The sequence below is a fragment of the Phaseolus vulgaris genome, chromosome 3 (assembly GCF_051622355.1).
Source record: "Phaseolus vulgaris cultivar YP4 chromosome 3, ASM5162235v1, whole genome shotgun sequence".
Classification (NCBI taxonomy): Eukaryota; Viridiplantae; Streptophyta; class Magnoliopsida; order Fabales; family Fabaceae; genus Phaseolus; species Phaseolus vulgaris.
Window position 1 is genome coordinate 42158067 of NC_143500.1, and position 24540 is coordinate 42182606.

Consider the following 24540-nt stretch of genomic DNA (forward strand, 5'->3'; position numbering starts at 1 on the left):
GAAATATAAATAGATTTTATATGATTTAATTGTGTTTAACATTTAAGAGTTATTAGAGATAATTTTTATATTTAAGAGTTTATATATTCTTCATTTTCTAATTTTTTTAAGAGTGTGATTGATGTTGTTTTTAATCAAATAGACGAATTTTAAGTGTAAAACATTTAATGTAATATCTTACACCATTCACTCATAGTCTAGAATATCTAGTGTACGAAAAGACAAGAAAATTATAGTATAAAATAATATTAAGTGGTCTTTCAATAAACTCAATTACAATAAAATAAAATAAAATAAAATAGAGTTCAAAATTTGTATGAAGAGAATTTGAGTTAGTGGAAACAAATAATTGAAAAGAGGGGTTGTTTTATTATCGAAGACAAAATTAAAAAGACAAGATTAAAGCAAAATAAAAGATATGTTTGATTCTCGAGTTCATTCATCATTCAATCATTCATCAATAACAAATTGTTTAGAATAAAATAAAGTAAACAAAGAATTCCAATTAAAAAATAGAATTGGATTATCAACAAACATTCAAAAACAAGTTTTAAGCAAAAAATCAAAATTCAAAAAGACCATACCGCGTTTAATGAAATCTATTATAAAAATTGAAGAACAAAATTAAATTGAAAATAACTTTAGAATTCAATGTGAAATCCCAATAGAATCAACCAATAAGGTTTAGTCTTATGGGGATAGGGAAAAAGAAAATAAAAAGGCGATGCAACTAAGTTAACATGCCTTCCAATATAGAGTATGGAGTGTAAGATGATGTCCTCCCTCCTTATAGCTTGTATTTTATAGGTTTCTTTCTCTTGTAGATTTTGGATTCATATTATTTTTCATATATTGTTTCCAATATTTTTTTTCTCAAATTTTGTTTTTGTGGATTTTATTCTCGAGATCTTTTTCTCATATATTGTTTCCAATTTTCTAAATTTGGTGGATTTGTTTCAAGTGAATTGGATTTTGACTAATCATACCCAGAACAATGAAATTTGTTGGGGCCAGTCTATATCAGAAAAATTTAAAACAAACGGTCTCCAATGATCCTTGAAGAGTCAATCGATCTAAATTAGTCACTGATTAAATTAATCACTAGTTTAATTAAAAAAACAATTTAAAATATAAAATAGTTAGTAACTAAAACATTGATATGTAATGTTAGATACAAATTAAAAACTATTTATATTTTTTTATTAATAATAAAGAACTACTTTTATATACAAATAATTTTTTAATTTATAAAATAGTATCTACTTAATCTATATAATAATTATTTTTTTTTCACTAAATTAGTTTATATTAGTTTATATGTACTTATTTTGTGTGGTGTAAGTTTTTTATAAAATATCAATAATTTTTTTATTTTAACTATTTCATGTTTACATCATAAATGTATATTTGTAAATTAATACTTCTTCATTCTCATTTATAAGAAAATGACTTCACATATACTAATAAGACTGTTTAAATACATTAAATTCTACTAATCTCTTTTTTTCTCCTAAATATTTTTTTCATAAATAAAAAAAAGGCAGTTAATGCCAGTGTAACTAATGCTTTGTTTGGATTGGAGAGGGGAAAGTTGAGGATGTGAGAGAGTGGAAGTGTGAGGATTTGGGAAGAGAGTGTGAAGAAAATTGAGGGTGTTTGGATTGTGGTATGTTTGAGTGGATGGATCAAGAAAGTTTATTAAAGTATGTAGGTGATGTGACGATTGTAAGAGTATTTTGAATTATTCTTAATGGTATAAATTGTAAGATTACAAATTTTTCCTTGTGTATAAAAACAGAAAAAATAAGTATTAATTAATTTTGTGCACATTTAAGTTAATTAAAATAATGTAAAATTAAAATAAATAAAGAAAATTAAAAATTTAAATATAATTAATTTTTTTCATTTCATTAATTTAAATTAATTTTGTTAGTTAAATTAATGTATTTAGATGATTTTTATATTATTTACGATTATTTAATTTATATTATATTATGTTATATATATATTTATATATTTGTATAAGAAAATTAATATTAATGACTATTTTCATTTTTATTGTTATGAAAAATTAATATATTTTAAAAAAGTAAATGGGTATTTAAAATTTGGGTAAAAAAATGTGTATGTTTAAAATTTAACAATATATTATGCTATATATGAATTGATAACATAAAAAAGCGATATTTTATATTTGATTTATGATTCTTTATTTGAATTTTTAAGATATAAAATAATTAAAAAAAAAATAGCGGATGTTTATTGTACGAAGAAGGTTGTGGTGTAGTCAAATTTGTTTTAATGATTAATATTATTTATTAATTTTACATGTATTATAGAAAATAATAAAATATTATTTTTAATATATAATTATGATTAATACATGACACTAAAATATAAAACATATGATGAAGATGAAATAGTTATTCATTAAAAAGTAAAAATAACATAAAGTCACTACATTCTGACATGTTAATTATTTTCCTAATTTTAAAATTAGAACAAAATTAAGAACATAATAATATTAATTAGAAAAAAAAACACGTCCATTAACAACATTTTAATCCTTTTTTGAGACCTTCTAACTTTTTTCTAAAAGACATATCTTATTCTTAGCTTATAATCATGCTACTTATAATCTTCTTTTGAAGAAAAGCATACAATTCAACAATAAATATCTTTAACTTAACATTTTTAAGTTTACATCAAACCTAATTGAATAAAGTTTACCTTATACTTAGGACAATCTCAAAATTATTTTTTATATTTTTTAAAACACAATAATAAATTACATAAACAAAGATAACCATTTTTAACTTACGGATAATTAATTTATTAATATAACTATTGAATTTGAAATGAAACATTTACATCTAAAATTCAATTATGTAATTAATTTAAATTATAACTAAATTATGTACATAAATGTAACTTCAAATGCATATTCAACTTAAACTACAAACTTATTCACATAAACAACTATAAAATAAATTAAACAAATTAAATTTATAATAAATAAACATATAATAAATAATTAAAAACGAAATATATATTTAAAATAGACATTTAAAATGGAAAAAAAACACAAACAAAATATAAATTGAAAAAAAATTACAAATTACATGTTTGGATAAGAGAAGAAGAAGAACACAATGGAGGAAGATTAAGCTATGCCTAAACAATTTCCACCAACAAAACACCTGAAAACACCCACATTTTATTAAAAAAAACAAAGAAAAAACTGCAAAATCTGAAGAAAAAAAAACTACAAACATAACCAATTATGCTATGCGTTAAAAACAAAACTTAATCAATTAGCCAAAGTTTTCAGCACCATAATCGACTATGTTTTGTATTACAAAACAAACCTAATCGGTTATGTACATATGCTTTACATCATAATCGATTAGGCACAATTTAACACACAAAATATAATCTATTAGCCTAAAAAAAATAGCAGATAATTGATTATGTGTTTTGCTAAATCGATTATGAACTATTTTTATGATATAATCGATTAAGTGTCTTGTGATTTTTCACTGCTAATCGATTAGACACGGTAAAAAATCATCAAAATGGCTAACTTGAGATCGAAGATGCACGTTCAACTCATTGTCTTTCGTATTCTACTCACTCATGAAACTCTCCAAGGCCAGTGAAGCAATTGAGATGTGTGTTTGAATGCATATGTGTGTTTCCGAGAAACATGGTTATATAACAACTCTCGTGAATGTAACTTATTTATGTCATAACCTACCCAGACAATACATTAAGCATCTTTAACACAATTAAAAAGATTCCATGTGCCAAAGTCAGAAATTTCTAAATGAAATAATTGTGGTGCATGGTAGATGCATGGCATAGTAGTATGATATCAATTCATTGAAAGAAAAATGAAAAAAAGAAAGGGCACAATGATAAAACACTCATGTATTATGTGACTTTCTCTTCTCTCATATATCTTTTCTCTCCAATGTTTTGAGACACCCTCATCTAAGCCTTTCTCTTTCAGCGCTCCTCCACCTTCTCTATTGCCTTATTCAAACGAAGATGCACCCTCTCATCCGTCCTCAACTACAATGCACTCCAATCCAAACAAAGTGTAAAAGTAATATCATTAAATAAAATAAAACAACCAAAATTTACTTATATATTTGAGATTTTTTTTTTATAAACAACGAAAAAAATTAAATAAAAGTAATCAAGATTATCTTGAAAGTTATATATATATATATATATATATATATATATATAACTTCGAAAAGATTTGACAGCTAAAGAAAAGTATGTAGGAAGATCTTTTCCTTAGAATTATAATTTTGTTCCAATAACTAAGTTTTTTTTTTATCAGCATTCCAATAACTAAGTAACCACAGACCGTACTAATCATTGAGCTAAAAATACAGTTTTAATATAAAGAAAAGAACATCGAAAGAATAAAAACTTAAAAATAAATTTAACTTAATTCTTATAAATCTAAGTATTTTTATTTGAGTTATTATTAAAAAATATTAATTCAATGATCAACTTGCTCTTTCTTTTTGAACTAGCTGATTAACTCGATCTTTCCTTTTTCAAAGAAAAAAAAACCGACTCACAAGCTAAACTATATGAAAAGGGGAAAGTGCAAGTTGATGAGCAAGATGAGAAAAGAAAATAAGTAGTATATTATAAAAATGTACTTAAAATTAAATTAAAATTATAAATTGTTGTCAAAAATAAATTTAAGAGAGTTTGAGTGTGAAGACATTTATTGTTTATGATGGCGTGCTTATTGGTAGAGAAAGGTGAAAATGTAAGCATGTTGAGATGCTGTGTGGCTTAAATACGCAGGCCCTGGAATACCCCTTTTGGAAAGTAGATACATTTAGCTTCATTGTGTTTTGTGATCACGACAACACTATTTCATGGTCAAGACACATTCACCATTCTTTATTATACAATTAATACTATTGGTTAGGACCACACCACCAACAAAACCCATGTCACATAAATTTCGTCCTAATTTCCATTACATTTCTGTACAAAAAATGAAAATGAAAGTTACATACTGCTTAATGCGCGTCAACAACTCCGTTGAAACAAAATGTAAGGAGAGTGACACCAAATAAAAAAACCATCAAGTCAAAATTCATCAACATCACAATATGTTTTGCAACTCAACAAATAAGTATAAAACATTCCCTGCCTAAGCCAAAGTTCTCCTAGTACTAGTAAGATTCAAATTATGAATGATGGATGTGAATATGAGTTTTATTTAAATGTATGGAGATTATATTTTTTTATATCATGATAATTTTATATCAATTAAAAATAAAAATATTTTATAATAAATAAATAAATATAAAATTTATTTTATAAATTAATTTTAAAATTGATCTATTATCATTAAAAATTATTATAATAAAAAGTTTGTTTAATTTATTAAGTTGTATTGACTATCTTTACTTTTTATTAGTTAGAATATTTATTACATTAATTATGTATATAAACTAAAGATATTATAAAACGAATACTATCAAATCATGTGAGATCATCATATATATTTTTTAAATACAAATTTTAATGTTAAGTATTATTATGCAACTTGACATCTCCCCTTACAGTAATACTTCAAGTAACAATAACTATTTATCCGCACATGAAAAAGAATCACATCATATTTATTTATATATTTATTATTTAGAAAAAAAAATCATAAAATTGGATTTTTTTAATAATTTTGTATGTTTAACAAAAAAAAATATATACTTATTTAGGCTATATTTATTTAGGTAATGTATCATTATTACTATTTTTTTCTCTCTCTTTGTTTTGTAGTAACACTACAAAAAAACGTGTATAATGCGGCTCGTAAAAACTGGCGTTTTTAACCGCCGCATTATACGTCTGTGGCGGTACCGCATACCGCCAGAATTCTTGCCGCCACAAAGTTTAATGTGGCGGTCAATTAAGAACCGTTGTAGCAGACGCTATATTATGCATTGTATAAAGTGACGGTTTTAAGCGTGTAATTGACGTCAGTTATAAATGTCGTAATTTTAAAACTGGGTACACCAATTCTAACGTAAATAGTGGCAGTTTTAACCGCCACTTAATACGATATAATATTAATTTAATTTAAATTTTAATATTTATAATAATTAATTTAATTTCGTTTTATAATTTGATTTCATAATATTATTTAATTTTATATTATAATTAAATTTCAGTACGCAATTAAATTTCATAGTATAATTAAATTATAAGATAAATTAATTTTATAATAAAATTATACCTCATAATATAATTAAAATTGATAAATATAATAATAAGAAATGATTTTATTCATTCATTAAGATAACAAAGTTTATAATGTCAAACTAATCCAAAAAACAATTAAATTAAATTGTCAAAATGTAAATTTTATTTGAATATATTACAACTAATGTCATAGTCCTAATTCTAATTTGTCTTGTTGCCTCCACTTGATCCAATAATATTCTGGTTCAGTGATGAAGTACGACTTCCATCATCCGGTGCCTGAAATTAATTAAAATATGTTTAGAGTTAATTTTCAAATTTTAAAAAATAAATGAATTATTTTAGAAAAGAGAGAAAGAAAAAATAACATGTGACAAATTAATTATTTAAAATAGGAGGAAAGTGAAGCTTGCAACAACGAAAGTTGTAGATGGAATAACTACATAGCAAATGAAATCAGTGTTATATATTAATATATCTAATTCAGGTAACAGGTAAGGGTCTAGACATGTATGCATACTCAACCTTTGTCGTTTCAATTTCAAATTAGGTAAGCTCCCATTGTATTCCTCGTTTTCAAAGGCCAGTGGACCTGCAAACTAATTTGTTATAAGGAATAAATTGAAACAAATAAAAAAAAAATTAAAGGATAAATTAGTCACTTTAAAAAATAATCTTTCAAAAATACTTTAAAATATAGCAAAGAATTGGAATTAAAATTAAAAATAAATATTAATTATTGTTAGTATTATAATAGTAATAGAGAAATTTTATGTTCATTAACTGTCATTCATCATAACAATAATAATCCATCAATGGAATTAAATCATAATCCTAGATATTGTTGCAAAGGAAATGCAAAAGAATGCAGCATTTCAAACTAGTTTGAAAAATCTACCTGGGAGCCGTTAGGGACCAGTTCTTGGAGTGTCTTAAGCCGCTCACTTATTCTCTCTCTTCTGTTCTGTGATACACTCGTACAAACATTCTATCAGCATTGAGCTTATATTTATGTTTTCTTAATTTGCAATCAAAACATGGAACATATATGCGACATACATAATTTAACTTAGGTTTGAAGTAATTAAGCAAACCTTGGCAGCAACATTTTGAGGATCCTTGAGTGGGCTTGACTTTGGTTTTGTTGCTTTACTTGTAGTTGTGCATGGCTTCTTGGCATTGGCAGCTTGCATGGTCTCTCCCTATAAACACCAAAATCATTCTTCCATTCTAATTAATTTAATGTACTTCTTATGGATGCTGCCACAAGAGCAATTCTTGTCCTTGTTATGACTCCTAATTAATCCAAATAAGTCTTGATTCACAAAATGATTCAGATTAGTGCATAAAATACAATAATCACCTTACACACTATATTGATAGCTTGTATTAAAAGAGTAGGGTAAGAATATTCAAATGTACATTATAATCCATAGAATCTGGAAGAAATGACAAACTACAATACCGTGGAGAACCTTCTTGATTCTATCTAAGGTTGTTATGCGAATGTATTAAGAGAGAATGTGTGTGCCAGAAAGAGAGAGAAAGGAAAGAGAACAGAGAGTGTGAATGAACTAGAAAAACATAAACGCATTTTTAATAATTTTCAGACAGTGTTTTAATAATTAATTGCTGCAAACATATACTAGCAGATCAATTCAAATCAAAGCAATCATTAATCAAAATGGTGATCAGTGCAACAAATAGGTGAGGGGTTTGAAGACACTTACTACTTCCAAATAGGTAGGAGCTAGTCTTCTTGTAATAACGAGCAAGACGGTGGATTCTGCGCTCCACGAGAATCAACCTAAACTTGGAGTCCTTGTCCTTTCTATTCCTCTCCAGATGCTTCCTAATTGAAACTGCCTTCTTAATCAAATGGTCAAGTGCCCTATCTAGGTGCAATAAGCACCCCCATTCACTTTATTCCCAAGTGAAGACAGAAAGTAATGAAAAAAGAAACCCCAACAAAATTAAAAAATAACTTCATTTTAAAATATAATTATTATTCTTACAGTTTTATGAGTCTTTTAGTAATGTTATTAGATTGTGCTAGTACTAGTTACTTACTAATTTTTTAGTATGTGAATGGCATTAGATATATCTATATTCGTACAAGACACAATTCATGCTTTAACAACAAACACAAGCCAAATCCCGAGAGTCAATTAAGCTTTATTCACCACCACAAACCTAGTGTAGTCACTGCGTTAAATTCCCATGCCCCATCCTAATTTTCATATTCAGTATACTTAACTTTCTGTCGGTATGGGAAAACTGAATACACTCCTATATTTTCGAAGGTATTATCTTCTTTTACCAAAGGCATTTATAAATTTCATTTTACTATCCTATTTTTTTATTATACTATTATAACAAATACTTTCTTTGTATTGTGCTATCTATTGTAATATAAAAATTGTCCACCCGACACCACCTATTGGTTGGACAGTACATTGGAGCTAACTTTTTTCTCCCAGCTCTTCTTTTAATTTTATTTAAAAACTATGCAGAGCACATACACTCTCTTGTTTGATAATAAACTTCATGCTGAATAACAACATTCAGGAAACATACTAGTAGGTAGGTATATGAAAGTATTATCAGTATGTTTTCATAAAGTTCACTTTTGTTGAATCTAACTAATAAGTGTCATAAAAAGCGGGTTTTGATACATTTTACGGTGGGCAGTTGCAACCTATATAAGAGTGATTAATTTTTTTGTTCGGTCCTGCTGGTCCAGGATTTTGGATCCACCATAGGGTGACATAGGTAGTGGAATTTTCTCCCGTCCTGTGCACATCTATTCAGACCTTTTTTCTGCATATACAAATTGTTGAGTCAAAATATACACTCAAGCCTTATTTCTAAAAGTCAATCATCTCAAGTTAGTATTAAAGTAGGCCTTGGTAGTCACTGCCTATTCACACAATAACAACCCAACTGGCTTAACAATTGAAACTGTGACAACGTACGCCTTAGCTATTGAAACAGTTATCTCCCTGAATCTTGATCGATAACTTACAAGACAAAATGACTTGAATTAATGTAAATATTGTCCTACAATATTGTTCTGTCAATAGGCTTTCTCTCTTTCTCACTCATTCATCACACTTGGTAGTTCCTATACAATATGCAACTATCAATACACATAACTATCGCAACTCGATCTAAAATAGCTCAAGGATTGGAATAAACCAAGCATCGGTATATATGCATTATTCAACAAGACAACCTTACCCAATTATGTCCATAAGAACTAAAATGTGTTGTTTGTTGTACAGACAATGGATTATCCCTCTTTTCGGCTAAAATATACATAGATAAACAAATACATCATGGACATACATGGTCAAGAGAAAAGGGAAATTAATGAAGAGCATCTTGATATCAACCAGTATTCTCAATAGTAACCAGCTCTTAATCAGGCTAACAACAATTAAGGACAGGAAAAATTTGTGTAGTCAATGCATTACCTATTCAAGTTTTCAATCACGAACATACCATCCACCATCAAAAGATATGTAAGCTTTGGTCAGGATTTGCACCACTTCCATCCAGCAGAATTCCAGGTTTGTTAATACTATCAAACTGCATTTTATTTTTTGAAAATAAAAATCTACAAGATATTACATCATCTTATCTCTATATTAATGATTCATTCAAGAACTACGGAAAAAAATATGATTTGATGATGATAGCCACTTGGGGAAGCCAAATGTTTCGCGTTACTTATTCTTTTAGCAATCGACTTAATGGGGTTTTAACAGAAACTTTGTCTGTTCAATATGTTTTTCAATTCAGCTTTCAACTATCTTTTCTGTTCATTCACTCAAATTACCAGCAGAGAATTATACCTTGGAATTTTAGGCTGCTCTAATTTTGCATTTGAAAGAGATATTGCATTTTCTTAGAACTCAAAATGAGTTTTAGAATTCTCTCACCTGCCTCTGTGATAACTTGCTTTAATTGCTCGAAAATCAGAACTCGAGTCAGGAAACTCTTTCTCCCCTACCGCCTCTGTGATAACTTTTTAGCTACCTAGCAAAAAGATGAAACACATAATGAAATACACAAATAGAATCACATGACAAATCCTAAACATCAAACAAAGCCGATGGTCGGCATTGATAAGAGAACGCGCGAGCATTTAATTACCTTCAAATTGGTTCCGTGTAGAGGCAGAGAGAGTAGGGTTTTGTGAGGTAGAGAGCGCTAGGGTTCGTATGGAGGCAGAGAGCGTTAGGGTTCATGTGAGGCAGACATCGCAAGGGTTCGTGTGAGGCAGAGAGCGCTAGGTTCGTGTGGAAGCAGCGAACGCTAAGGTTCGTGTGAGGCAGAGAGCGCTAGGTTCGTGTGGAAGCAGCGAGCACTAGGGTTCATGTGAGTGTGAGGCAGAGAGAAGGACGAGAGTGAAAGCATTAGAGTTAGGGTTCACTCTGATTTTCAAAATGAAATTAAAAAAAAAAATTCTTTTCTTACGTTTTAAAAAAAATAAATTATTTTAAATCAAGTTAAAAATGTGAATATAGGAATAAAGGAATAAAACAAGTTTTCAGAAAGAAAATTATGACAGTTAAAAATGACATAATTTGAAAGATAATTATGGCGGTTAATGAAATGACATATTATACTGAAATTTGTGGCAATTATTAATAACTGCCATATTAAAACTGCCACTTTTTATACTTTTTTTGTAGTGTAATGTCTTCAAAAGATTCTCTCTCCTATATTCAAGAAAAACCAACATGTGTATACAAATAAAGGACATGCAACATGAAATAGAAAAACACAAGAAGATGATTCAAGAACTATAAGATAGATATAAGATACAGATGTTAGAAGAGAAAAATTATGACATCATAGAAAGAGAAGATGGAAGTGAAAGAGAAGAAATGAGAGAAAGAACATAAAAAAAGCATTTTCTATTAAAATGAAAGGTACATGGTTTGGTTAAGAGAAAGACACATAAATCGTATGAAACTTGTGAGAAAAATATATTAAGAAAAATAACATCAAAAAGTTGAAACTAGTTTAAATAGGAAAGATACATACATACTTCAAGCAAATGTCTAAAGGAAAATTTAAAGATTATTTAAAAGAAAACATAGTTTTTGTGATTTAAGAAATTAAGAGAAACTAGTATAACATGATTTGTAATTTTTTTTGAAAATGAGGATGGATATTATAGAAAATGTTTTAGAAGTTGATGAATCTAACAATCTCCTTAACAAAGTAAGCATGAAGTGGTTAAGTGCATTTAAGTAGGTAACTAACTATGTGGTAATATAAGCTCATTAATCTAACAATCTCCTTAACAAAAAATTTGTAACTTCACATTGTTGATGAGGAATTTGTAATTTCTCCCACTTTCATGATTATAAAATTTAGTTTTGCATTGACCTTGTTTTTTTTTTTAATGTTTCTTGAACTTTTTCTCCACTTATAAATAATTGGTCCTTAGGTACTCTTCACACTTAAATATTAAATAAAAATTAGAGTTTTTGTGAGAATTTTAGTGGCTTAAGAATATTAAATTAGAGTTATTGTGAGAAATTGAGTGGCTTAAATGTGAGTGATGTGCTAGTATAAAAGCTACATATCACATGTACACACAAATGGATGTATTATTTAATTTGGTGTGTGAAACTTGATATTATTAAGTTTGATGGAAACATTGTAATTATATTAAGATTTTTTTTATCAAGAGTAATTAATTTTAATGATATTATTTTTAAAGCACCACAAATTTTACTTTTGTATAAAAAAATATGAAATTATTCATATAACAATTCAGATATAAAATCTTATCTTTTAAACTTTATATTAGGGATAATATGTCGTAACTAATTATTTGAATGTATAAAATAGTAGCTATTTTATAACATCAATATATTGAATTATAAGTATGATATTATATATTTTGGAGTTAGGCAACCGTGGAATAATCTTGGCTTGAAAAGATTACTTAGTCGGTTAATAAAGGATGATGAATATAAAAGTTAAAAATCTAGAAATTAAACTAAATAAATTATATGAATCCAGGAAAAAAAGGAGTTTAGCTTACTAATATTCTTTAGTTAATGTTAAAAGCCACCCTCACAATCATAAAAGTAGTACAAAAAGAAACTCTCAGCAGTTATTTATAACTAAATCTAATTAAAAAAGTATAGATTTCATAGTTTTATTATTTTTATTGTACCAAACTTTGAATCATATGATAAATAAAATATTTAAAAACTATTTATACCCATTATCCGTGAGACGCACTAGTAGATTAGAATAAACTATTGTTATTGATTATAGATAATAAACGTGGGAAAGGCATCTTAGAAAAAAAGGAAAAAGCAACAGCAGGAGTCATCGTCTCTTGTGATCTCCGAACACAACACAAACACAAACTAAGCTTCAGAATCTTTACTCTCTCTCTTCCCACGCTCTTCAAGGACTCTGTCTTGTTCGATCTCTCTCTCTTTCTCCTTCGTAACTCGTGTCTTCAACCAACCAGGTATGCACGTGCGTCTCATAAACTCGTTTTTCCTAATAATAGTTGTCGGATACGCTGGTTTTCGGTTATTCTTTTCTTTACTAGCTTCCTTCCTACCTGATCTGTCAATACAGCGTCGTTTTGGACCAGTTGCTCTCGCTTTCATGATGTACGCCGTTTTTCGTTTCTGCCTTTTCCCAGTTTTTCAAAATTCTTCAACTGTTTTTTTTACTCTCCACGAATTCCAATGGTTCCGATGTAGACTTTGATTGTTTAGGGTTTTTACTAGGATTTTTTAGTTCTCGTGATTTCTGGCTTTCCACTTCTAAATTGTGTGAAAATGCTTAGCCGTTCCTATGTTCACGTTTCTAAATTAGGATAATGAATATTCTGCTCTCCAGTGGCTTGATTAGGGCGTTGTATTGCGTTAACACTTATATACTGTTACAAATTTACTGTAGTCCTCTTCCTTGACCTTGAACCAGAACGTTGGTTTTGGCATTCTGATCTTTGTTCCAGGGAACCTATTTTTGTACTTTTTTGAACAGCTATTGGCAGTGTTTCACCCTTTCGCTTGTGATTCATAACATTGAGCTTCATCATTTGCTTTAGGGATGATTAGATGAAGCAACATGTGGTGACACTGGCTAGCGGTCTCGTGAGTTTCTTGTTTAAGGGATTCGTGCGTTTGATAGTTAGTGAATGTGAAGTTTCATTCTAGTTTATCTCTTCACCCCACATTTGTGTTTTCCCCTCTATTTGTAGGTTCTGATCTGGCGCTTTACAATTCTTTTCACCCTGAATTTTGATTTGAAGACACTGAGTGTGTACAAACTATTATTTTTTAAACGGATTTGTTTTTGTCCTTTTTATGACATATGGGTTATGCAAATTCTTTTTGTTAATTTGAAATGGGGTGGGGCCGAGCTGGGTGGCAAGCTGAAATATGTCTCTTACTTTCCATAACCCAGGTTTATTCATAATTAATTATTTTTTCTGCTTTACACTAATGTAAAATTTATTGCAGATGGCAATGCCGGAAACCATCCCTCTGACTACTCCCAGTGCTCAAGTTGTTGGCAATGCCTTTGTGGAGCAATATTATCACATTCTGCACCAATCCCCAAACTTGGTGCACAGGTTTTATCAGGATTCGAGTTTCTTGACCAGATCAGACAACAATGGTGTGATGACAACTGTGACAAGTGTTCAAGTAAGTATATAATCTACCAGGTGCATTTGTAGTTCACTTCTTTGATGATCAAACCATATATTGTTTACAACCAACGATATCTAGAATCATTATCCAAATAAATATTTTTAAAATTGTGAAAGATATAAAGAGACACGATGCAATGAAATTGTTATTAACTCTTTGGAATATTTATGACCATTTTGAAAATAGTTTTTTTTTACATGAGACATATTTCATATTATGCATTTTATCTTAGCACTGTTTATAAAATAAAGATGATTGAACTGATGTTTCTTTTTTTTAATTTTGAATTAAAACTTGTAATCGAGTTTTTGTTTAAGGAACCTAGTTTATGAATCCTGAGGGTTGTTTCTTGCAGTAGTTTTTAAGAATAAGAGATGGATTTTCTGGGATTTATGTAGAATTATTATTGTAATATACTTAATAAGGAGAAATAATTGGTTGTTAGGTTTGTTCTGAAATAAAACTCTGAACTTAATTATGCTTCAGATGTCATTCAGAAGTTTTTGCTTAAAGTTAAGATAAAGTGCCCATTTCAAACAAGATGAACTAAGCATTGGTTGGTTCAAAGGAGGGGAAGTGAAGGGAGGAATGGACACCTACCTTTACTTGGTTTGTGAGTGGAGGGGAACAAAAATAAAATATTTCACCTTTATACTTTATTCCTTTACAATTGATAGTAAAATGATCAAACATTGGTATTCAAAATAAGGATTAGTTATTCAGCACAGTTCAGAGAGTTTAGGCGTCCCCGATCTCCAAATACCCCTAATATTGGAGGGGGGCTAAAAATGAGAAGGGAAGGATTTTGATTCCCTATTTACCCTCCCTTTCACCCCTTGCCAACCTAATATTATGCAAGAAATCTGACATGAGAAGTCACAATAGAGGTATGCTCGGAACAAAACTATAACAAGGCTAAAGAATGCTAGTCAGTCACCGATGACACTTTTTTGTCACAAAATTTGTGGCCTTGAAGCACAGGTTAACTTTGGGCCGATTGATATCTGGACCTTGACACCTTAGATATATATATACTATCGATAAAAGCAGAAATGATTATATTAAGTATGAAACTTAAACCAGAACAGTGTTCTGTATGCACAACAGTTAGTTTTATCATTATTTTATAATGTACTATGATACTAATGATGACTGTCTGCCCTTATACTAGAATGGCTAACTTAAATCATCATTTTTATTTCTGCCTTAGTATCACAATGTTTAGGCAATATGGATACTTTACATTTGTCTATGCTAGATGATAACTATCAGCCCATCTTGTGTCGAGTCTTCTATCTGTTTCCATGATGTTTGTTTCATCTATAATTTCTCTATCTCCCTCTATCACTATTGATCGGACTACCATCCATCTAATATACACTACTAATCTGGGGCGTGTACCACTTTCTTCAAACATGCTCAAACAGCCTAAGGCAATATTCATGCTTTTTGGTATACTTAGCTAAGTACTATTGTAATGTGATAGCATGCTTACTCCCTTACTAAATACATTTGTCACGTAATATGTCTAGTTTGTGTTTGTGTAATGTTTATACACCCTAGGAAGCTGCCTACTAGTGGTTTGGTTTCTGAAGAATTTCCTTGCCTAATTGTTGGATCAGGAAATCCATGAGAAGATCATTTCACTGAAGTATGAAGATTATACAGCAGAAATAAAAACTGCAGATGCTCAGGAGTCGCATAAGGGAGGTGTGATAGTGTTAGTAACTGGATGCTTAACTGGGAAGGATAATGTGAAAAGGAAGTTCTCACAGACATTCTTTCTGGCTCCACAAGAAAAGGGATATTTTGTTTTAAATGATGTCTTTAGGTACATTGAGGTGAATGATGCACCGCAGTTAAATTCTGCCTCAGGAAATGTCATCACTGAAAATACTGAGACATTGCATGAGCCAGAATCAGGTTTGCATGATTTTTCTCAAAACACACACCCACATGTATGTATGTATGTATATATTCAACTGTTATTTGGTTTACTGAACCCTCCATTCATAATTTCGACTTCTATATTTCTAGAGGAGACACATTCTCCCAAACATCTTGTGGAAGACCCTGCAACTTCAACTTTGGTAGAGGATGAAAACCATAGTAATGGCGGTGAAGTTTATCATCCTCAGGATGAGGAAGAGGGATCAGTTATTGATGAAGAGGTCGCTGAACCCCCTACTGACTTAAGTCAGAATGATATTGTTACGGTGCATGATTCAACTTCTGCTGCTCAGGATGATGCACCAAAGAGATCATATGCATTCATTGTGAGTTTGTCCTTATATTTTCTTGCCCAACGCTACCTTTCTGCTAGTTTATATTTGATTAGATTGGTGATGTTCATTTACGTGAAGGTAATGAAAAGTAATGTAGCATCTGGCCATGTCTACGTTCCCAGACAAGCTGCAAGAGTGGCATCTGCTAAATCTAGTGAACAATGGCCTACTACTGCCAAATCAACCCCTGTGCCTGAGTCATTTGCTCCTATTAGTGATAGTGCACCTGGGAGTAGTGACCTCCATGAAGAAGGTATACATTGGTGCTCATTGACATGGTTGACAGTCGTTTTATTTTTCAGATCAATCAACTGTGATCTAGACACATCTTCCTCCTTGGCTTACATGTTTCACTAAAAATAACTTGTGAGCAGAAGAGATAAAAAAACAAATATATGAAAGAGAAGGAGGCAAAATAAATGAAGTCTATAACTCCATATATACTGTTGCATTAAATTCTAGTATGAAAATCAATTGATCTGTTTTGTATTTTTAACAGCTGAAGGTCACTCCATATATATACGGAACTTGCCGTTTAGCGCAACAGTTGAGCAACTTGAAGAGGTTTTTAAGAAATTTGGTCCTATTAAGCACGATGGTATCCAAGTTAGAAGTAGCAAGGTCTGTGAATATCACTGTCTGCATTAACTAAGCATTTTTTGAGGCAAGCTTATGAGCTATACTATATTTTTTGGTTTCTTGCAGCACGGATTCTGTTTTGGCTTTGTTGAATTTGAGGAATTGAGTTCCATGCAAAGTGCACTTGAGGTACATATTGTTTATTTTCAACTGTTAGTTTGTAGCCCTGCGCTGTTGTCTGTTTATTTTCTCACGGAAGGAGTGGATGCCATAAGATTATACAAGATCTTTTAGATTGATTGTGGTACAAACTAGCATTAGCGTGTATCAATGTTGCCTGTAATTCCCAAGCTTTAGCTTGAATCGAGTATTTTCTACATCTTTTGCTCATAATATAAACATGCTTCTAAACTGGAAGGTCTTGGTAGAAAATTTAGAAATCAGATTAAAGCAATATGTGAATACTGTTTAGAAATGGGATTATTTTTTCTGTGTTTAGCATATAGGTGGTCTTGTTAGATGTTTATTGAGCATGTTTGTGTTGTAGTGTTGTGAAAGACGTCAATGGATCTTATGATTTAGAAGTATTAGGGATAGCTCAAGTTACACATTAACTAGAGATGGAATCTGAGAAGAATATATCAGTAGGAGACAATCATAACCTCACCAACCAGTTTTGTTGGTCAAAATCCAAGTTATAAAATAATATCATAGTCTATACTAATTCTATTAAAAGGGTTACCTACCATATTATTTATGCATCAAGTCAAGTAAATGGATGTTTTGGAAAAAAAAATTCAAGTTTCAATTTAACAAGAGATAAGGCTAAAGTGTAAGTAGGGCAACACTTCACAAGCTAGTCTTGTGGGATTGAACCCAAATTATAAGGTGGTGGCAGAGCACATTTTAAATTCATTAAAAGGATCACTGACATTCTTTATGCACCATGTCCAATGGTGCTGAGCGTGTGAGACTATATTGAGAAAATCCCTAGTCCACATTGCCTAGAGATATAGTTTATATTACTGGAGGGGGTTGCCTTGCCTATAGGTTTAATGGATGACATTGGGCTCTGCAAATAAAAAAATCAGTATTTTTTCTTTTACCCTTTTCATTGGATACTGTCTCGTTTAATCCACTTTTCTAACTAAATCCTATATTAATTAGTCTTCTTCTCACATTATTGAATTACCATAGGTGAGAGTTTCAGTCATCTTCTCCTTACATAGTAAGCGTCATTTAAACTCTCTCTCACTGATAATTTTGACCCTGAACGAATCTTCTCTTCTCTGTTGTGTCTTCTCACCCACCTTAGCATTCCCATCACCCCTACACTTTTCCGTGCCATTGTTTATCCTTCATTGTCAATCTTCACCACCATAGGAAAAACTAGTCTTGTATAACATGTATAACAATTTCTGTTGACATGGTTTAGAAGAATCAGAGAGTGGGGAACAAGTAAACTTAATAATCAATTTTCTATTTCTTTGGTAAAGTGAAGCAGATAATTTGTCATAATTAGAAAATTATGTACAATGCAGTCGTTGTTGTCGCAGTACATAAAATATAAGTTCACTTTTAATGTTGTGGGCCCTGTGAAGTTTTGGTGATAGGTCCAGATGACTTTAATCTTGTCAAAATGTGGTACGAAGCCATAGATTCCTTTGACTAACTGTTTGAGGAAGTAGCTTGGTACTGTGCGGCGGCTGGACTGTCTGTAGTTTATTTATATAGATGAGGTCAAGTGGGGTTTGTGATGTGAATTTGTATTTTTGCTGTTAAAGTATTAGGTGTGTTTGCGCTTTTTATTTAATTTTTTCTGGTTTTTTACCGACATGATGCTGATCTAGCACCTTGCTAAATACTAATTTCAGGCTTCACCTATCACTGTTGGTGAGCGACAAGCTGTTGTTGAGGAAAAGAGAACTACTACAAGAGGTACATTGATATATTTTCATCTATGCTTTTATCTCTAGTTAAACATGATCCATATTTAGATGTTGATTGTGCTCTTTTTCTTCTTATTCTAGTAAGCGGTAGTGGGAGAGGGAGGTATCCTCCAGGAAGAGGTGGTTTCCGAAGCGACAGTTTCAGAGCACGTGGGAAATTTGGCGGTGGACGAGGTTATGGCAGAAACGAATTCAGAAACCAAGGAGAATTCTCAGGGCAACCTAGGAGTTCTCAACGGCCAAATCAAAATGGAGGTGGGCGTGGTGGTGGACGTCAAGGTGTGGGGAACCGTAATTCTACACCGTCATCTTCAGCAGCATGATCATATTGGCTAATTAAATAAGAAAAAGACAAACAAAAACAATACAAAAGAATCTGGTGGGTTGATTATTTTTTATAGGAAAAGGAAGCCAAACACCTTTTTCTTTTCCCCTTATTTAGGCACGAGTTCAGGTTTCTGACTATCATCAGTGCAATCATTCAATGGAAGATTAGTGAGTTCATTAGTGCTTGCAGTTGCAGAGGTGTTTTGGATAGGTCATGTATTTTTTCAGTACCAATGCACTCTCTTCCTTCTTCCATTTTGCCAAGTTATTGAGCAAGATGTGTTCCTGCGATTGAGTTGTTACACGAATCTCTGTTGTGGAGGGTTTATATGTAAATTGGTACTATGTGTATTCTTTTCCTTTTTTCATAAACTTAATGAAAACTGTCTCTACGATTTTAACCTTAGTGCATCTTCTCTTCATCGGTTAAAGTGCACATTTTTGTTGCGTGATATTTGTTCGAGTGTTCTAAGACAAATTATTTTATCTGTATAGCAAATGGGTGCAATATTGAAGAAACCTACTATAGATGGCGTCGTAACTCAAACATTCAAGATATAAATCTCATGGCTGTCAGCTGCGGAATATATTCTTGGGAAACTTATTACTTAATTACATATTTTAAAGTGTTTTTTTTTTTCATGAAATGAAAGGGTTTTTTAAAAGATTTTTTGCAATACTTTCAAGCCATCCCTTAGGAATTTTTGATGATGATGAGAATAAAAGTATAGCATACAAGGATAAGATAAGAATGACAGATACATACTTCAGTAATCTTTAGTGCGCATCTTAATAAAAATAAGACAATGAAATGGTGATGATTGGGAAAACGATCATAATAATTATTCAGATATTAATTACAATTGTAATGGTTATGACAAAAAGTTTAAGTGTTACATAAATTAAGATAGTATCAAAATAGATAATATTACTCTTTTACTATATCTAGTTTAAATATAACCTCGTATACTAGTCAGGTGTCCGTGTCCGATACGCGTGCGGAAGCGGATATAACCAGCTATCTCGGAGCTTCATAGAATATTATAAGAAATTTTCATTTTATAAACTTACAATATATAGCACAGAGTTATAACTTCATTTTTTTTTAAGATAATGTGAGAATCTATCTCAAGTAAAATAACAATGAATGTGAAAAAGTAGAATTATACTTAAACTTACTTCTTTTTCTTTTAAGATAATATGAGAATCAATCTCATCAAATATAATAACAATGAAAGTGAAGAATACAATAACAAGTGAATAATGCATTAGAAACCATTCAAATTTTATATTAACAAAAAAAAATGCCTAACTTTTTATGTAACAAGTTTGTTTTATAAAGTAAAACTAAACTTAAATTTATTTATTTATAAAAGTGAAAATATTAATAATAATGATGTAAGTAATGATAAGATATGTTGGTAGTGATAGTAAAAATAATAATAATGATAAAAATAATAATAACAATAATGATAATAACAAAATTTATAAAACTGATAGTAATTGTGACACTATGTTATGTTAGCAATTCATTCAGATGATGTATTATAATAAGATGGTAATAACATTAAAACTAAGAGATGGCAAAACAGATCATTCCAATTCATTTTGGTTTGGTCTGACACTTATCCGTCAAAAGCAGGACAACATGGGGTGACCTACTAAGGTTATACAGACTGACATTGATAATCCATCTCATCATAGAGTGGTTTGGCAGGCTTAAGGGCTAGCCCACTACTTTTTATTTTATTTTTTTGTATTTTTTTGGATTTATTTTGGATTTATTTACTTAGTTGTAATAATTAATATTACTTTTTGGACAATAAAAATGTAAGGTTGACTGGCTAGTCCGCTTCACCCGTAACCCGTTGGATTGACAGGCTGAACCAATATGAATAGACGAGTTAATCTATTCCACTTAAATAATAATGAGTTGAGAGATTGATTCGTCAAGCTTGATCTATCTTATCATTTTTAATAAAACTAGTAGTTATAATAACAATGACAAATTTTAATAATAATTATTATTATTGAGGAATGGAATTAATAATATAAATGTAAGAACGATGATTATATTAATATAGTAATTATTTTATAACAATAATAATTCAGACTACTTATATAATAGGAACTCCTATAATAACAATAACATCTATTTTATATAACTATTTTCTAATTCAACTCTCCCAACAAAAAAAACTTGAAATATCTTTTACCCAAAAAAATATAAAAGAATAAAAGAAATTATATTTTATCATAATCTAAATAATTGATTAATAAAATATGAAATATGCTATTGACGTAATGAACGAAATCTTCAGCATACTATATAGTATAATATTATAACATTAACGTTAGATACGAGTCGGTATGAAACATCTTAATTCATAGTGGAAATTTATTTGTCATAAAAAATAACTATTAATTACTCATTTCAATAGTCTTCTTAAGTATTTAAGAGGTATAAAATTTAGACTAAAAATGAAAAAAATATTTAATCCAAAATTAAATAAAGACTTCTAATATAAGTGAAATGTCATTAAGTTGTAGTTTTAAAGAACAAATTCAATATTAAAATGTGTTTTTATAACTAATTTGATACTAAATAAAAAATTAAAGATTAATTTATATTTTTCATACAAGTCAAAATTGTATTTTAAAGATTGAATTGACATTATACCACACATTAGAGAAATTGTTCCATGCTTCTTATGATATCTTATGTCCTTCCAAATCAAACAACCAACATTCGATTTTGAATTAAAACACTTTATAAATTTTAAACTAATTTTAAATCATCTATACATTTAAGAACAATGTACATTTTTATCCTCTCTTGCAAGTTATTCATTTAGTGCTTCACCATTGGCACAAATATTTATAGAACATTTCGCATACAAATGTTTTAAAATATAATTTCCCAATACAAATGTTTTAAAAAGGTATTAAATTTAAGAATTATTTGTTTAAAACAAGTTGACGTGACATAATAAATATCTTAAATTAAAATAAATATTATATAAGATCTTAAAATAAAATAAATAAATATATTCATATTTATAACATTATTTTCTATATTTTAATAATTTTTGAAGTTACAAAATATTTAATGCAAATAAAAAATTATAAAACTTCAGTGCTAATGTAAATTTCATAAAAATAAAATCACATAATAAAATAAAATAAGATGTTATATGAATTTATAAATTCCTTGTAATAAATTAAGTATAAATATTTATATTTTACCCAGGAAAGAAAGTATAGAAAATAGAAAATAAAAAACAAAAGAAGCTAAAAAAAAGATAAAAGACTTCAGAGCGCAAAACGCAAAACCCAGAACCCTAACGCTTGACCCTAATACCAATCTCTCATTTGTGGTGCTTTGCTTTCGCCTTTCCTTTCACATCAATGGCCGACTCTGTAGTTTCGATCCAGTACCTCAAAGATTTCTTCAATTCTCAAATCTACGACGATGAGAAATGGGCCTTCAATGTGGTAATATCTCTAACCATTCTTCTATTCGTTTCGCACCCGTTTCTTTCATTCTTTTTTTCCTTCCGTTCCTATTTATTTTGAAATTTTACAGTTTTAATCCATGAAATGAAACCCTTTTTGATCTTGAGCTATTCTGTGTGTTTTGTGCTAAGGTGCTAAGGAAGAAACCTTATTTTTTATTTATTGTGATATGAGTGTGCCTTTAACTTGCAAAATGAATGGGTTTTCATTACCCCCATCGCCCATTTTACTCATCGTTGCAACATAACAGCTCTGTGACGAACCCGTGATTTTATACCTTGTAGAGTCGAATCCGTTGTCACTGTCAATTGGTGTGAATGCTTATATGGAGGTGGTTCAATTCTTGGTTCTTGTGGGTTATGAGACAACTGTTGATTGCATTTGCATCTGTTCCAATTACATACCTGAATTTTTCAAGTCGTTGTGTTGATAATCCTGTGGCTTTTGGATATTTATTCCTGTGGTAGCTATTACCGTTGTTTGTTATATTATATTACTTTCAAGTTTTGAAGATGCTGGTTCTCTTCTCATTGCCTGCACCTTAATGACAATGGCATTGCCTTTACCCTTTGATTGTTTGAGAGAGAAAATGAAGGGAGAAAGAGCATTTTGAAATTTGAACTGAAGAGAAAACGAAAGAAAGAAGAATTTGAACTTTTGTTTCTAACAGTCAACTTTTATCCTTTTTTTCCTTTCTATATTTACTCTTAAACTAAACGTAAGAAAATACATTATTGTCCGGTTTTCCCCCCCTTTCTATTTCTTTTTCCTCTCACCCAAAGAGAGCATTGGTTTCGTAGTAATTTAGGCGCACTCTGCTGTCAAACATTATGATCAGTTTTGGCAAGAAGCTCTTAAGCATGATGCACGATCTGTGATTATTGTAGAAAATATAGTATGGGCAGTTGAACCCCATAAATTTATTATCCTGGGAGTAATGGATAGCTACTGTAACTTTTCACCTAGACTAAGCAACCACCGAACTTTCTGATTAATTAGGATACTCATGAACTTGGTTTTAGAGGAAATGCTGGTCGTAGAACATGAAAAAGATTGTTGCACTGGCTATTAAGTGACTAGTGCCGTTTAGTTTTTACTTAATTATAGAGGTATTTCTTCATGTTTATATCTTGAAGCTTGATTTAGTTTAGAACGAATGTTGATTCTCTTGTTTATTTGGCATGTAGAAAATGCTGCGTGCTGCGGGACTTTTTGCAGGATCAATAGTACTCATGCGAAATTATGGTGACCTTATGGCAATCTGAAAGTAGAACAAGTGACAAGTTCTCTGCCATGAGTTTCTATTATCTACTTAAACAGTATTGTAATGTCTAGCTTTTTTGTTTTTGCTTTATTTTTCAGTAATTTGAACATGAAGTGAGCTTCATTGGCATGAAGCTTTTGATGAGCGATGACAATGTTTTTCCAATTGGTTATGTTATAGTACATTCACATTTCCTTTGGCAAAATATGTTTTGGATATGAAATAACTATTTTGTATGTTCTTAGATTTAACTCTTTGGTGTATAAAATACTATAGTATATAGTAAGAATCAAGAATTATTATATATATTTGCAGCGGGCTGGAATAGTTCGGTCAAATCTTATCTGTACAAGAAAAAACTCTTATATTTAGTAGGAAGTTGTTGTTATGATTGTTGCTTCTGCAAATCAAAGCTGTTATCTTGGCATGAAAATCCTTGCTACATAGGTGAATGAAGGTAAAAGTTTTAAAGTAGTGTTTCCATCTTAAATTTGTTAGTTGAATTTGTGGAATTGTTTTTTCTTATATAAAGTGCCTTTGGTAAGGTGCATTGGCCTAAATTATAAGTAGTTGATCCACACAAAAGTGGTTGATAAGTTTTATTTCAGGAGCTTTTAGTTTATTTACTATTTCTTATATTTTAGCATATCTTTCTATTACTCTTAATTTCT

General features: G+C 30.0%; 2 protein-coding genes and 2 long non-coding RNA genes across 8 annotated transcripts; 2 read left to right on the top strand and 2 right to left on the bottom strand.

Annotated features, from left to right (window-relative positions):
- Positions 1-6303: 6303 nt before the first annotated feature.
- Positions 6304-7536, bottom strand: LOC150028850 (uncharacterized). The gene is made up of 3 exons (XR_016519115.1): positions 7338-7536; positions 6769-6835; positions 6304-6522 (listed from the first exon to the last, which is right to left on the bottom strand). It is a non-coding gene; the product is annotated as an uncharacterized LOC150028850 (long non-coding RNA).
- Positions 7537-7978: 442 nt separating this feature from the next.
- LOC137807705 (uncharacterized) lies at positions 7979-10610 on the bottom strand. Of its 2 annotated transcripts, none has more exons than XR_011080582.2 (4): positions 10402-10610; positions 10188-10284; positions 9720-9834; positions 7979-8091 (listed from the first exon to the last, which is right to left on the bottom strand). It is a non-coding gene; the product is annotated as an uncharacterized LOC137807705 (long non-coding RNA). The 2 variants fall into 2 exon arrangements; XR_011080581.2 differs by having other exon boundaries at positions 7979-8095.
- A 1904-nt stretch (positions 10611-12514) lies between these two features.
- Positions 12515-19496, top strand: LOC137807706 (nuclear transport factor 2). 4 transcript variants are annotated; one of them, XM_068608471.2, is made up of 9 exons: positions 12515-12751; positions 13758-13943; positions 15572-15872; positions 15987-16225; positions 16313-16487; positions 16734-16855; positions 16940-17002; positions 18688-18751; positions 18844-19496. In XM_068608471.2, exons 2-9 carry the CDS (start codon positions 13758-13760, stop codon positions 19083-19085), a joined length of 1392 nt encoding a protein of 463 aa, XP_068464572.1. In that variant the 5' UTR covers positions 12515-12751; the 3' UTR covers positions 19086-19496. The 4 variants fall into 4 exon arrangements, with proteins under 4 accessions (XP_068464572.1, XP_068464571.1, XP_068464570.1 ...); XM_068608470.2 differs by having other exon boundaries at positions 12552-12759; XM_068608469.2 differs by having other exon boundaries at positions 12636-13388.
- A 2900-nt stretch (positions 19497-22396) lies between these two features.
- TOM5 (mitochondrial import receptor subunit TOM5-like protein) lies at positions 22397-24120 on the top strand. Its single transcript, XM_068608473.2, has 2 exons — positions 22397-22584; positions 23793-24120. Exons 1-2 carry the CDS (start codon positions 22498-22500, stop codon positions 23868-23870), a joined length of 165 nt encoding a protein of 54 aa, XP_068464574.1. The 5' UTR covers positions 22397-22497; the 3' UTR covers positions 23871-24120.
- Positions 24121-24540: the final 420 nt, after the last annotated feature.

Coding starts and splice junctions, on each gene's coding strand:
- LOC137807706 (XM_068608469.2), top strand. CDS start 13,353: ATGAAGCAACATGTGGTGACACTGGCTAGCGGTCTC. Junction 13,389..13,757: donor TGACACTGGCTAGCGGTCTC/GTGAGTTTCTTG, acceptor AATTTATTGCAG/ATGGCAATGCCGGAAACCAT. Junction 13,944..15,571: donor CAACTGTGACAAGTGTTCAA/GTAAGTATATAA, acceptor TTGTTGGATCAG/GAAATCCATGAGAAGATCAT.
- TOM5 (XM_068608473.2), top strand. CDS start 22,498: ATGGCCGACTCTGTAGTTTCGATCCAGTACCTCAAAGATTTCTTCAAT. Junction 22,585..23,792: donor AGAAATGGGCCTTCAATGTG/GTAATATCTCTA, acceptor TTTGGCATGTAG/AAAATGCTGCGTGCTGCGGG.